The sequence below is a fragment of the Lutjanus erythropterus genome, chromosome 14 (assembly GCF_056507025.1).
Source record: "Lutjanus erythropterus isolate fLutEry1 chromosome 14, fLutEry1.hap2, whole genome shotgun sequence".
Taxonomy (NCBI): Eukaryota; Metazoa; Chordata; class Actinopteri; order Lutjaniformes; family Lutjanidae; genus Lutjanus; species Lutjanus erythropterus.
The window spans coordinates 20,171,917-20,185,560 of NC_139330.1; the positions used below are offsets into that span (position 1 = coordinate 20,171,917).

The following is a 13,644-nucleotide window of genomic DNA, read 5'->3' on the forward strand; positions in this document are numbered from 1 at the left end:
GGCCATTCAATTACAGCTGAGAAGGATTATGAGGCCGCTTTTGCCAAGAAATGGCAAACCACAAAGAAGGAGACACTAACGGCCTTAATACTGAAGAGCAAGCTGAAGGTCAGGGTCAGTGAGATGTAGGCAGAAGCTCTACATCAAAATCGTGATTTTTACCAACAACAAACACCTGCTCCAAGTCTCCTGCCGTAGGGCTCTTCACAGTCCTGACCCCATCACACAGGAGGAAGAAGGCGTAAAAGGAGAACGAGGTGGTGTCCACTTCAAGGTCTGATGACTTAATGTTTGTGAGCACCATTAGGACATGAGTATCTTTTTCCTCAGTTAACTATCAATCACCTGTGATATCTCTTAAATAATACATTGTGCTGCCTGTATGCTTTTTCTTCTGTGGAGAATTTTAAGTGATTAACATCATATGCATGGCATTTAAAACAGCTGGATAGAGGAGAAACAGAATAGGACAGACGTGTTCAAGGTGATCAGGGGCTGGAGCCTATCCCAGCATGCACTAGCCAACACCCAGGACAGTTCGACAGTCTCACAGGGCTAACATAGAATGACAAACACGTACAAACCCTACAGGCAATTTAGACTTTCTGATTCACCTTACTCACATGTGTTTGGACTATGAGAGAAAACTAGAGCACCCGAATAAAACCTCTACAAACACAAGGAGAACAAGAAAAATAGGTCTGTCACTGTTACAGAAAGATAAATAGGTCAGTCATTCAAATAAATTTAAACACCTCATCATAAAATCTGTTGTAAGATAACCATTACTGTGTTCATTTGCAGTGTCCCCACAGTCTCACTTAAAGGATCCGTGTGTAGGATTTAGTGGCATCAAGCAGTGAGTTTGCAGATTGCAACTGAAAACCCCTCCCTTCACCCTTTACAAGCATGTAGAAGAAGCTACAGTTGCCTTCAGGTGCATTTTGTGCCACCAAATTCATGCTGCCATGGAAAACGTCAAAACACAAACGGATGCATGTAGAGACAGTGTTTGGTTTGTTCTTTCTAAGCTGCTGTAGAAACAAGATGTGATCCATCAAAGAAGACTCAGTCCCTGTAGATATAAACATCTCATTCTAAGCTAATGAAAATACAATGCTTACTTTCAGATGATGATACACTAATTAGGGCTGCAAATATTGTACAATTTCCTTAATTGATAATGGAAACGCTGAACATCATTAATTGATTAATCATTAATAATATACAAAACATATGTCTTTTTGTTTTATTTAGATAATTTTATTGGCACATTAGTAATAGGAAAACATTAATTTATGAAGCACAAACAATGTAAAGGCTCTCCCTCAGTACAGCTGTTCTTATATGCCTGTCCATATATAATAAATGGAACAGCTACACAAAATAATGTCAAATGGGGCACAATTATGCCATTGCGTCATTTTTAGACTAAAAGGGCAGACCAAAATAAACTGTCATCTCCAGGTAAATGGTACACAACACATACATGATCAGCTAATACATTTTTAATTTGTTAAAGTTTCACTTTTAATTAATATCCCTAAAACAGATGAAAACAGAATTGCGAATATTAGAATATTATGCTATATTCCATTTCTGGTAATAGATCCCTGTGCAAGATCGGTTGCTGCTAGATGTTCAGTGTGAAGGGGGTCACTATGGCCGATCAATTACCCAAATGATCTGCAATCTGGCTGTTAAAATAACAAATTTAACAGATATATTTCTGCTACATTTGAAATTCTGTCTTCCCATCTGAGCAGTTCCACGGTCGGATTTCCCATGTGGCTGCTGTCAAAAGATTAATGTAGCGATCTTATTTTAATATTGCTGTAGTAGTAGTTTACATGCTGTTCTATAGCGTTAACTGAGATTGTACTGTGATTCAAATAAAACTGAAGGTCACTGGAGACCAGATTGTCTGCATTTCCCTGCCATCTGTGTCTCAGTATTCTTGTTTTTTTAAAGTCTTATTTTCAGTTTATAGTAGCACTGCACAAAGTAACGCTGCCTGTCTCTCTTTGTCAGCATTGTCAAACGATGCGCCCGTCTTGTTTGAATAACTTTATTGGAATTGTCAGCGGACAAAGCTGAATGAGGGTTCTGTATTTACAGTTTGTTCAGTGTGAGAAGCCCGTCGTTCCATACTGTGTGAAGCCATATGTCTTAGCCATGTAGAAAGGCTGATTTTAGATTGTGGCTAAGGTGCAAAATACTGATACCAAAAGATTAGCATGTCCAATATTCATTATTCAAATCGCTAAACATTTATTCACTAATATGAATACAGAAAAGGTAAGGCCTTCTTCCGTAGGTGGCACTGTTGCAAACAGTCTACAATCCAAATATTGATTAGATTAGAAAACACTTGGTTTAAAATATGGACTCAATACACATAAACGTTGGAAAATATACCGACGTGCATTATTTGCTGGCAGGGTATAGTCTAGGTGATTGCCTTAGCTTGCATTCATGAAATCTTGTGTATTGTATATCAATTCTGTGTAGGCTGAGGGCACTATTATAGTCATGGAGAACTGTGACCTACAAGAATTCCTATTAGTTCTATTTATACTACTTCCTGGAGTCCACTCAGAGTCCATTTGGAGGATGCACATATGCAGTGGATCTGTATCTACAGTGGCTGGATGCAAAGGTGACAACAAGTGAAGAGGGGCATGGATATGTGCACAAAGCCTACATGTACATTTACATCACTTGCATACACAGAAAGAATACAATAATACCAGCTTAATACGTCAGCAGCACAGTGGAGCACTAGTTAGGGAAGAGCCCCACCGATGGCCACCGGGTGTATCACACACTGATTGTAGCCTTGCCTTTTACAAAAATCAGAAAACAGACACAAATTTCCATCTGTGCTGTTGATTCCAAAATACTTCTTCAAATTACTTCTTAGATGGTTTAGTGTCATGATTATTCTTTAAACATGGCTCGCTAGTTTTCTCCATTTTGCATTAGCAAGGAGAACAATAGCCTAGAGCAATAGCGTAAGCACAGGGCCAGCAGCAGACAGTGAATTTTACAAACACCTACCATGATGTGCAGTACCTGTTGTGGTTTGAACACTGAGAATTTTGCATTTGAACAGATGGACATGACACTGGATACGCTAATTTTTCTCAAGCCCGTTCAAACCATGGTTCAGATTTTAAAATAAAAAGTGAAAAAACCTGATGGAATCCAAACAAAATCAGATATGTTTTATTGCACATTAATGTCATTCAGACATTAACATACAGTATATAGTTTATTGACAAGTTCCATACTGTATCCTTTAGGTAAACTACACAAGGCTATGGCAGCATTAATGTTACATTAGAGTTCAGAATGAAGCAAAGACTCAAATGCATCATCAAATAATATTATATATTGTACATTTGTTACAATTGCTTTCATTGTAATGAAATCCTTGAGGCGTGCTGTTTAATTGCTAAGTCAATTTGTTTCATTTCAGTGAGAGGACGCTGAGTATTGAAATGTTGCATAAAGACAGACCAGCCCCAGTTTGTGTCTGTCATGTATTAGCACACATTCACTTCTGTTTTCCTAAGCAGTTAGTTGACGGGCTGCCATCTTTCCTTTGATTCCTGCTCAACTTGGGGAGTGGGTTAAAAAATCTTTTTTTCATCAGCCATTAGATGGAATATTTTTTCATTTTTATGGTTTGAAAAGTCTTTGAGGAAACGGGTGTCAAAACAACAGTAGGTGTTTTGTCTTTTAGAGAAGCTGATGATTACCTCTGTGACCTGAATGTATACTAATACATGAGAGGCACAAACTGGTTCTAGTGTGTCATAGACAATAACTGCATGAATTAGACTGGTAGCAGCAAGTGATTGAGCATTTTCCATGGTTTTCATGTTGATAGAAAGGACAAAATTAGAATGGCAGCTTAATTATCAAACCGTGATAATTGGACAAATGATAAAAGAACAGTAACATCCACCAACCAGGCTTCTGGAATTGGACAGGAAAAATAAACATCAAGTCAATAACAAGCTCAGACAATGTGCCCCACAAACTGTGTGTACAAATTGTCTGATGCCCTGTGTAACCAATTATCAGATTTCAGAATTTGCAACACATACATTATAGTGGACTTCATAATATAGCTACCAGACTGAAGTGCGGACATCCAGAAACTGATTTCATGTATGACAAAGTCCACATGTGAGGACAACTGCCTCAAGAGTCAAAACAGAGCAGCACTTTCCCACATGAACTGAGTCACATTAACAAGCCAGAGGAAATGTTGCATGTATGAACGTTGCAAGCATTCACCAGTCTCTAAATATTTTCCTCTTTCTTTCTATTTGTTGGCCAACGTAGCAACTCAAAGATTTTACAAAACAAATTGTCTCACTCTCATCATCCAGGCTGCCAGATAAGGTTGCCTATCGATGCGTGACCGGCTGCTAAACCTCTTTCAAATTTTCTCATACTCACAGAAGCTGTTTGCAGCCATTACGACTGAACAGTAACTGTTACCACGTTAAACAAAAACGTTATACATGGAAAAGGGGAATTCAATCATTTGGAAATAAATCAACACTTTAAATAGATTTTTTAAAAAGTACACCAGCTGTGAAATTTGTGAGTTTCCTTGCTGACCACCTGGCCTGGACCTACTCACAGAGAGGGGGTGTGGCACAGAGCAGAAGTGGGAACACACACACACACACATATTACATTTGTAAGTAGGCGTGATAAGACTTTGTGCCACTGAGGGGAAATTTCTCAAAGCAGGACTAGAATGTCACCTAAGTGTGAAAAAGATTATGCAAAATCCCTCTTATAATTACTTGAATTAAAGACAAATATTCAAATGTCAGGTTTAGGAGTATAATTTACTAATGCATATTGACTCTTGCTAATTAGAAACAGAATTTTCCCAAATGTGATAATACCTTAGACTTATTTGTGGCGTAGGAATTCCCAAACCCTTAAACAGTAGCTTACCTTAAGTGCCCTACAAGTTTTAAAGGCCATCCACACCAAGACCTATATCTTTAACTATAAGAATATAATTTAAAAAAATGTCCACATAGCAATTATAAGGCTAGCAGTTAATTAGATAATAGCTTAGCGCCTAGATTTTGAGTGTACCACTGATGGTGCATGAGTTCCCTCTAGTGGCATGTGGAAGAATGTCAGAAATATATTTTTTCAATGAAATAAATCAATTTAAAACCATACAATACTATCAAAATTCTACAAAATTTCAAATGCACATTCATAAACATGACATCACTGAAGTGTAATTCAAAATAAGTTTTGTATTTCCTGTATTTTTGTTTCAGTATCAGCCTGTTATGTAGTCATGATCATGCGTGTAGTGTGTCATCCATGATTACTGGTAGTTACAGGCTAAACTGTGATGGCAAGATAAGGTAAAATGAAAAGACTGAAAGCACTGCAATAGCGGCTCCAAATGGTAACTTTTACGAAGAGAAGTGCAGATCAGAGGGAAAATAAATTGAGCACCCATGTTAAAAATGAAATGGTCAACAGTGAATCAATCCCAAGTGCTACTGGCTGCTTAAGAGTGGCAGTAAAGTGTCCACAGCACCTGCTAGGACCAAATAGCACAAAACAGTCTGGTGGTACTCAAAAAGCACAATCTTCTCTGAGGTGGTACATGGAGTATAAAGTTTTGGAGGCACTGGATTAGCATAACAAAAGGCAGCAGGGAAAATGGCTAAGGAGGCCAAGAAATAGTTCCAGCATTTAAATGAAAGGTAGTGAGCAAAATTTATAAGTGCTGGTAGGTGGGATTTGTTACCTTTGGACAGAGCCAAGCTAGCAGTTTTCCCCCTGCTTACAGTCTTAATGCTAAGCTAAGCTAACCACCTGCTTCATATTTACTGTACAGACATGACAGTGGCATCTTTCTCCTCAAGAAAATGAAAAGTGTATATACCCAAATGTCAAACGATTTCCTCAAGCAAGGCAGTAGTTTTAAAAAACATAACATGACTTAATCTCTTTGATTTATTTTTCAGCCTTTTTTCTTTTTTATTATTTCTTTGCATCCATTTTACAAACTAAAGGTCCAATTTGACATTGTTTAACAAGCATTACAGAAGCTGAATGTTTTAAAATATTTCAGAATCAGTGCTGCATGAGAAGCATTTGATTAACACACAGTTGTCACTGGTCTTGTCAAATTGTTTAGCCTTGCTGAATATGTTTTAAAGGACCAGTGTGCAGGATTTAGTGGCATCTAGCAGTGAAGTTGCAGCTTGCAACCAACTGATTACCCATCGTTTCACCATCTCCTTTTAAGCATGTAGGAGAAACTATAGTGAATGCAAATTGTGAAAAAAAAACGTGAAAGGCCCTCTCTAGAGCCAGTGTTTGGTTTGTTCACTCTGGGCTACTGTAGAAACATAGCTGTTTATCATGGCAGCCTCCATGAAAGAGGATGCACATGGGAGAAGTCAGCCTTTAAATCTCTCTGTCAGAAAGGGCTCTCTAACACAAAGTTAATGGCATTTTTTAACCCAAACCTAAACCTAAACCAAGTTGTTTTGTTGCTTAAATCTAACCAGTGACAGAAAACTGAAAAACAAAACACCAAAAAACTTGAGATCAGTGAATCCAAAAGTGTGGCCTGCAGCCCACTGGTGGGCCATGAAAGTACTACAGATGGGCCATTAAATAAAAATAAGTATAGCCAGGCCTTATTACATTATTATATTAAGATTATGTTTGTAATATTATGTATGTAGAGAGAATGTGATCTTGTGAGATTTTGCGGGATGCAATTTCACGTGATCTTGTGTAGAAGCAGATGTAAACAAAATGGAGACAGGCGAACTTTGCAAACTTTGCAGTGAGAAAAACAGAAGCAGAAGTTAAACAAGTCTGGATGAGAAAATGTCTGAGGAGACGCATCAACACAGGTTGTTTATTCTTCATCCAGAACAGGAGATGAGATTTTAACTGTCAGTCTGTGAACAGCAGTCTGCTGCTGGCTAATATTAACATGCAGAGCTAGAAAGTTTACCGCTGTTTGGCGACACCATCAGCTGCTCTGTCTCATTGTAGACTATCTGTCCTCTCTTTATGCTGTTCTTGAAGTCTGTCGCTAACACTGGCCAGCTATTTTGCTGGCATGCGAGCATGTGTCTGAGTGTGTGCTGCTGTGATCAGCGCTGTTGTGAGTGTGACGTTACAGTCAGTTTGTCTGCTGCGCATATGATGTGACCATCGTGCAGAACATGTGTGTGAATATGAGCAGCACAGAATTGCGTATGTGACATTGACCAGCTGGTCACCGGTCAGGGCCGGTCATGCTGAAAACTGGCCGGCTCCGGTCTCTGGCCGGTCAATCAGCGCATCCCTACCATTAATCCATCACAGTCTGGTCCTGTTGTCGCTCTTCATACTATGTCACCTGACGTCCTAAAGCCTTTCTGCCAGAACGCCCTTTCTGGCAGACAACTTTCTGGGCTTTCTGCCAGAGTTCCCTGAAGCCTAACTTCTTCCATGTGCAAAGAGTACCCAAACCTTCTGTAGGTAAAAATGCTCATTCTAAGGTAACAAAAAAACAATTCTTATTTTCAGGTAATTGTGCACTAATGAAAACTTAGATTTTGTCCAGATTCTGACAAATAAGCCCCTTTAAATCTTACAATCTTAATCTTAAATGTGTTTCGTTAATACAGGATTTCGTATCATTTTGGTTGCTTATGTGTCTGAGAAATATAACATTTGCTTTCATTAGGAGAAGGAAGTTGCCTTCATCACATGCTCTTCTCAGCCTGCATGCTGCCTTTAGATGATGTCATCATGTCAATTTCCACAGCTATGCCGAAGACACAGAATCATACAGCTCTGCAGAGCCAAATGCAAATACCTCAAACTGGCTCACAGCCTGCCTGCCTGCACTTAATAAATAGATGAGTTATAATTTTTTAAAACTCAGTGGAAGACAAACAAGACATAAATACTTTTGCTTAGCCCTGAGGCCAAAAGAGATGCACTATGCACGAACCTTGGATCTGTAGTTCCCCACATCAAGCCAATGCCCTGTGTCACACTCTGTTACACTCTGATTTTAGTATTAAATCACACCTCTAAATCATCCGTCTTTCATCTTAGAAATATTGCCAGGATGCAATTTAAGCCAGCAAGATGTCAAACACCTAATTCATGCTTACATCTCAAGCAAGCCAGACTACTACGCATTTCACTGGTCTTGCTGAAAAGTCTATTAAGTGGATACAAATAATTCAAATCCTGCTGTTTGACTCCTGATCAAAACAAGAAAAGGAGAGCACTTGAGTGTTGTTTTAGCTGAACTTTACATGCTCCACATATCTTTCAGAGTTGATTCTAAAAGTCCCTTTGTATATACAGTAAAACTCTAAATGGCTTAGGACCAGCTTAGATCGCTGTCCCCCAGTTGGTTTCAGAGCCTTCATATTCAGTCACGTCCGCCTCTGTGGGCCATTAGATGTTCAGAACCACAGATGTAAGAAAACTGGATGTTCCCAAACTGGGAGAAGCCAGTCCCTTGGATATTAGGGAGGCAACCAAGAGGTTAAAACACATCTATTTCTGTTAGCTTTCAACTTGTCTTTTAACTTGAAGTGTTTATCACTCTCTGAAACTATATTTAGTATTTTATACTTCATTTTGCTCATTTCTCTTTATTCTAAAGAACTTCAAGTTGCATTCTTTGTCAAAAGAGTCTTATGTAATTTAGATAAATTATTTATATTGTTTCAACCTTCCTGCTGTATAATGACTTTCACTTTTACCTTTCAGTTGCTCTTCTCCCTCAGACATAGATTAACGTGCGCTTAACTCTGAGAACACAGCAAATCATTCATCATCCAGCTGTATACTTAACCTTTTGTACCTTTACCTGATGTCTCTCTATTTTAAGAAAAAGTGGATAAGACTCGAGCAAGAAAATAGCTAGAGAGAAAAAGTCATTGATCTCATTTATGTACAGAATACATGCCCATAGCCAACTGCTAAAATCAGTCATTTGAAAAACTGCAGTTTGTCTTTTTGAGTTAAGTATTTTGCAAATCAATACTTTTAATAAATTTTAATTTAATTTTTGAGTCAACATTTTCTGATTTCAGCTTCTCAAATCTGAATATTTTCTGATTTCTTTACTTCTCTTTGACAGTAAACTGAACATCTTTGGATTGTGGACAAAGTAAGACAGGAGGAAGTCACTTTGGGAGACAATGACCAAACTTTTTCACCATTTTATGGACCAAACAAGAACTTTTTTGAACAGAAGATAATGTAGATTGTTTTTATTTGTTATCTTTATAGGCAGCATTTGATCCTTTTTCTTAATTCATATTAACATATACATATATTTAGCATTTTTGTGTTTTTTATTTCTAGGTATGTATAATTATTAAAAATACCAGTTAAACTACTAAATAGAAATTAAATGGAAATCAATTAGTAATAATTAGTAACATAATTGCAAAAAAACTGAACATTTTTGGATTATTTCAAAATTACACAGTGAAAATTTTGCTTTTCATACTAAAATGCGATGCAGCCACAACAATTTGAGTTTGACAAATATTTTACTTTATCTTTAAACATTTCAAAATCTTTTCGGTGCAAATAACATATATTTTTGTATAGTTTCTTCCCCTGCCATCTCAAAGTAAAGCACTTTGAGGAAACCCCCATGTCAAACATACTTCTCATAAGATAACATAGCATTGGTTATCATGAAAAAAAGTTTCATAATGTTAAAATTGCCATATTTTGAGGATGTAATCAAAACTGTAATTAAGTAATCCTTGGCAGTGTAACTATAATCTAATTACACATTTTCCAAGCATAATCTGGTCCAATTAAAGTCAGTTATCTGATTACATAATCCTTATTAAATATAATGTGTTACTACCCAAACCTTCATATCTTTGTAACAACTGTTGACCATTTCGATGGGTCTCTGTAAAAAATAAATAAATAAAATAAAAAAGTGTGTTTATCGACCAATATATCAATATACGTTTTTTTTTACTCCCTAATGTTGGTATTGGCATTGGCCCCAAAAATCTGGTAATTGGGCCCTTTAAACAACATTTCAGATTAATAAAGAAAATAATCTAGGGATGCACAATATGGATTTTTTTTCCAGCCAATACCAATAAGTACCTGCCTCTCATGGCCAATACCAAAAGTAACCAATAATTTCACATGGTGTATTTTAAAAAGAGTTCACGTAACTGTGGTTTAAGCACACCTGAGGGTAAGAAGGCTGAGATCTAGTGAGCAGAGATGGATTATATAATATTCCTCAGCTCAGCAAACTGACACCACTATTACAGCAAAAGCAAAGAACAGTTCTGACTCTTCAAATGTTCATTTTTGTCTTCTAGTAAAATTAATCAAAACAGTAAAACTACACTACAGCTATATTTTGACTTTTATAGAATGACAAAGAATACAAATAAATAACTCAAATTAAATGATATTGCTGACATAATTTGTTAAATAAAATTATTATGGCTGATATTTATCGGCTAATATACACCATTGCTGATAGACAATATAGCTGTAATAGACCGATATCATCCGATAATTTGGTTAGTTGCAGATCCAAAATGCATGGGACAGAGAGGACATCATTACATTAAATTTATATTATTTTGACTTTATTTTTCTTTAATAATTCAGCCTACCTGCCAGATCAGCTAATCAATAAACAATAGGATGGATGGTGTGTGCGTGAGTGTTTGTGCGTGTGTGGTGTGAGAGAGAGAGGGAGAGAGAGAGCGAGCGAGAGAGAGAGAGAGAGAGAGAGAGAGAGAGAGAGAGAGAGAGAGAGAGAGAGAGGCAAGACGACTAATTCCCTCAAACTCTGCAGCCTCTCAGCAGTCACACACTTTCATCTCGTCCTCTCGATCATTCTCAGCCTAAACTAATTATCTTTAAATGACTCAAATGACCATCAAGCGCGATGCGTGAGTGAACACTGACCACACTGCGTCAAAAGAGCTCTGTGCGTAAATTAAAACTACTCACGCTGCTGTTCTGTCCGGACCAGTGCACCATCGCCTGGTTGTGCGCCGTGTCCCCGGTGAGCGCAAATGTCGAACTTGTGAGCTGGAACTCCTCCTGGTCCCCAAACGAAGCATCCTCCCCGCCCTCAGGTCTGAATCCGGACCAAGTCTCTGCGCTCCTCGCACTCCGTATCCGTCTCCAACTGGCCGCATCCGTGTCCTCTTTCACCGCCACATCACCCTGCGCCCCGATTTCTGCGTAAAAGCTGCTATTTTTTCCATCTTCGATGCTATTTTCAGTGAAGTCACTGGGAAAAAGGGTAGCCAGGCGTGAAGAAAACACTTTCACTGGGTGGGAAAGTTTTTGCTTCGCGTCCTTCTGGAGACTACTTGTGTTATTACCTCCTTTGGACGAACTTTCCTCGCTTTCGGTTAATTCCGCAACCTCGTGCTCTGCGTCCCCGCCGGCGGTGGGTTTGGCGCCCGGTGGTGACCCCTCTGTAAATCCAAGAAATTCTCCAGCGGCTGCCTCGAGTTCTCGGGGAAAGGCAGTGATGAGCGGCAGCTGGCAGGAGGGAATGCACCTTACCTCCGCTGTTGTTCCGCCCAGGATGGAAGTTAGGGTGAAGAGCCAAATCCACTCAGAGAAAATGATAAAAAGGCAGTGACCGAGGCGCGTCTCCATTCTACGTTAATTCCTTCTCCAGGCGTGGTTAAAAACATATCATTTTCACTCTTGACCGCTTGTCTGTCATCACCTGGTAAAGTGCAGTCCGTGAATGCACTGTGGGGAGGTGCAGCAACGCGCGGAGCGGACAAGTGTTCCCAAGTACTGATGCAAACGATGCATCAGAGGAGGAGCTGGAGGCTGAATCCTGGACGAGAGGGGAGAGGGGCCCATACCCCCGCATCCTCATCTCAACCTGGACGAAAAAAAGAAACTGGGCGTACTCTTAATGAAGTTATATTTCTGTAGAGGCATGTGGTCTCCTGAGGGCTTTTATTCTGGTTTTGATCAGCAATGTGCCAAGCAGGCTAATGTCACTAATTATAAAAGGTGGAGGGTTACTGCAAAAATGTATTTGATATAATCAGTGATTACCTGTTTAAAGTTTTCAATAACCTAATTCAAGTGTCATAGTATTAAAACAATGTAACTCGGTTGCTTTAAGCACCTAACATGGTGATTTGTTTTTCTTTTTTGGGGGGGTTAATATACTGTTTCATGTTCGTTGAAGGTTTATTAATTGTTTGTTCAGATATTCCTTCATTATGCATGAATGCATGTAGATTAATAGTGGCCATTATGCATATTTCAATTTACTTTGTTAGGCTATTCATACTCAAACCTCCAGTAAACTGATATAAACTTATTCTGGCACTTATGATTTTACCTTCACGTGATCCTGGTCACCATTATAACATCCCCCAAATATTTTTTAGTTAAAGCAGTAGTAGTATCAACAGGTTAGCTAGCTAACTGGATTACTGTGTAGCTAATATTCGTGGTTGGTCTGTGTGGCTAATGTTAGCGGTTTTGCTGCGCAACTAACAGTTGGTCAGGCCTGTAAATGTTTCTTTAAATAAGATGTTTAGTTCTTGGATGATGACAGTATTTTCACATTCACTGAGGACAGAACTGTCACTATACTGTGATGTTGTTCCTCTTCTCTGATTTAAAGACAAACTGTGTCAATAATGTCAATAATTTTCACCCAGTGGAGCGTATTTTTCACTAGTGGTCATGATGCTGAAGTGACTGTAAGATTAGCTGATTTCACTCAGATCAGAGTGGTGCTGTGCACATTGTACATGGTAGTATATGATTATTTATTTCAAAATATATTTTAAAATTTTATCCCTACTAATAATCACTATTTTACTAAATGTATCTGTAACCTGATAATGTCTTTTTTCTGTAATGTAGTTTATTACAGTTACCTTTTTTGTATCCTAAATGTGTAATCCATTACTTGTGATACTTTACTTCCCAAACCTGATCTCCAGATTACCATTGCTTGCGTCATTTTTGTATTTTATCTCAAAAATGTTATTCGGAATAATAAATTGGCAAGCTGTCACCATATCTTTACCTTTCCTGTCCAGTCTTCTTTAACTCACAGTCAAAAACAGGAACAGAGACTGTCCCTGCAGAACGCGGACGTTGGGTCACCCTATCTAACAGGTCTTCAGATGTTGGGGTCCCTGGGGAGAAGTCTAGAAAGATTATAGCGTCCAACCTGGGTGTCTTTGTGTGGAAATGTTCCTGACGGGACCCTTATGGAAGATACAATGAGGCTTTGCATTTTCCATTAGCACAGGGCTAGGTAATCAATTAACAGGATTGCCTGTGTTCACTGTCAATTATGCCGTGCAGGTAATGACTCTGTTGTGGACCAACAGCAAAATGGCTTGGAAATTGTTTCACTGCTCTGCGGTATTGTCCATTCAACACAGCTGAATAGAGAAAATGCATATTTTCCCCCAAATTTTGAAGGTTTTGTGCCATTTTCCCAGGTTAATGGAGGCTTGTCTGACTAAAAAATTATAATTCCAGCGACATATCTTTCTGTAACTCCATCTGGTTCGGCTGTTGTATATAAGCACAGAGGAGTAGGTG

General features: G+C 38.5%; 1 protein-coding gene across 1 annotated transcript in view; it reads right to left on the minus strand.

Annotated features, from left to right (window-relative positions):
- LOC146315503 (VPS10 domain-containing receptor SorCS1-like) overlaps window positions 1–12,364 on the minus strand; it is a 77,180-nt gene extending 64,816 nt beyond the window's left edge. The window contains exon 1 of the mRNA XM_084735743.1: window positions 11,047–12,364. Coding sequence (XP_084591869.1) covers window positions 11,047–11,709 — 663 coding nt within the window. The 5' untranslated portion in view covers window positions 11,710–12,364. The remainder of the gene's footprint in view (window positions 1–11,046) is intronic.
- Window positions 12,365–13,644: the final 1,280 nt, after the last annotated feature.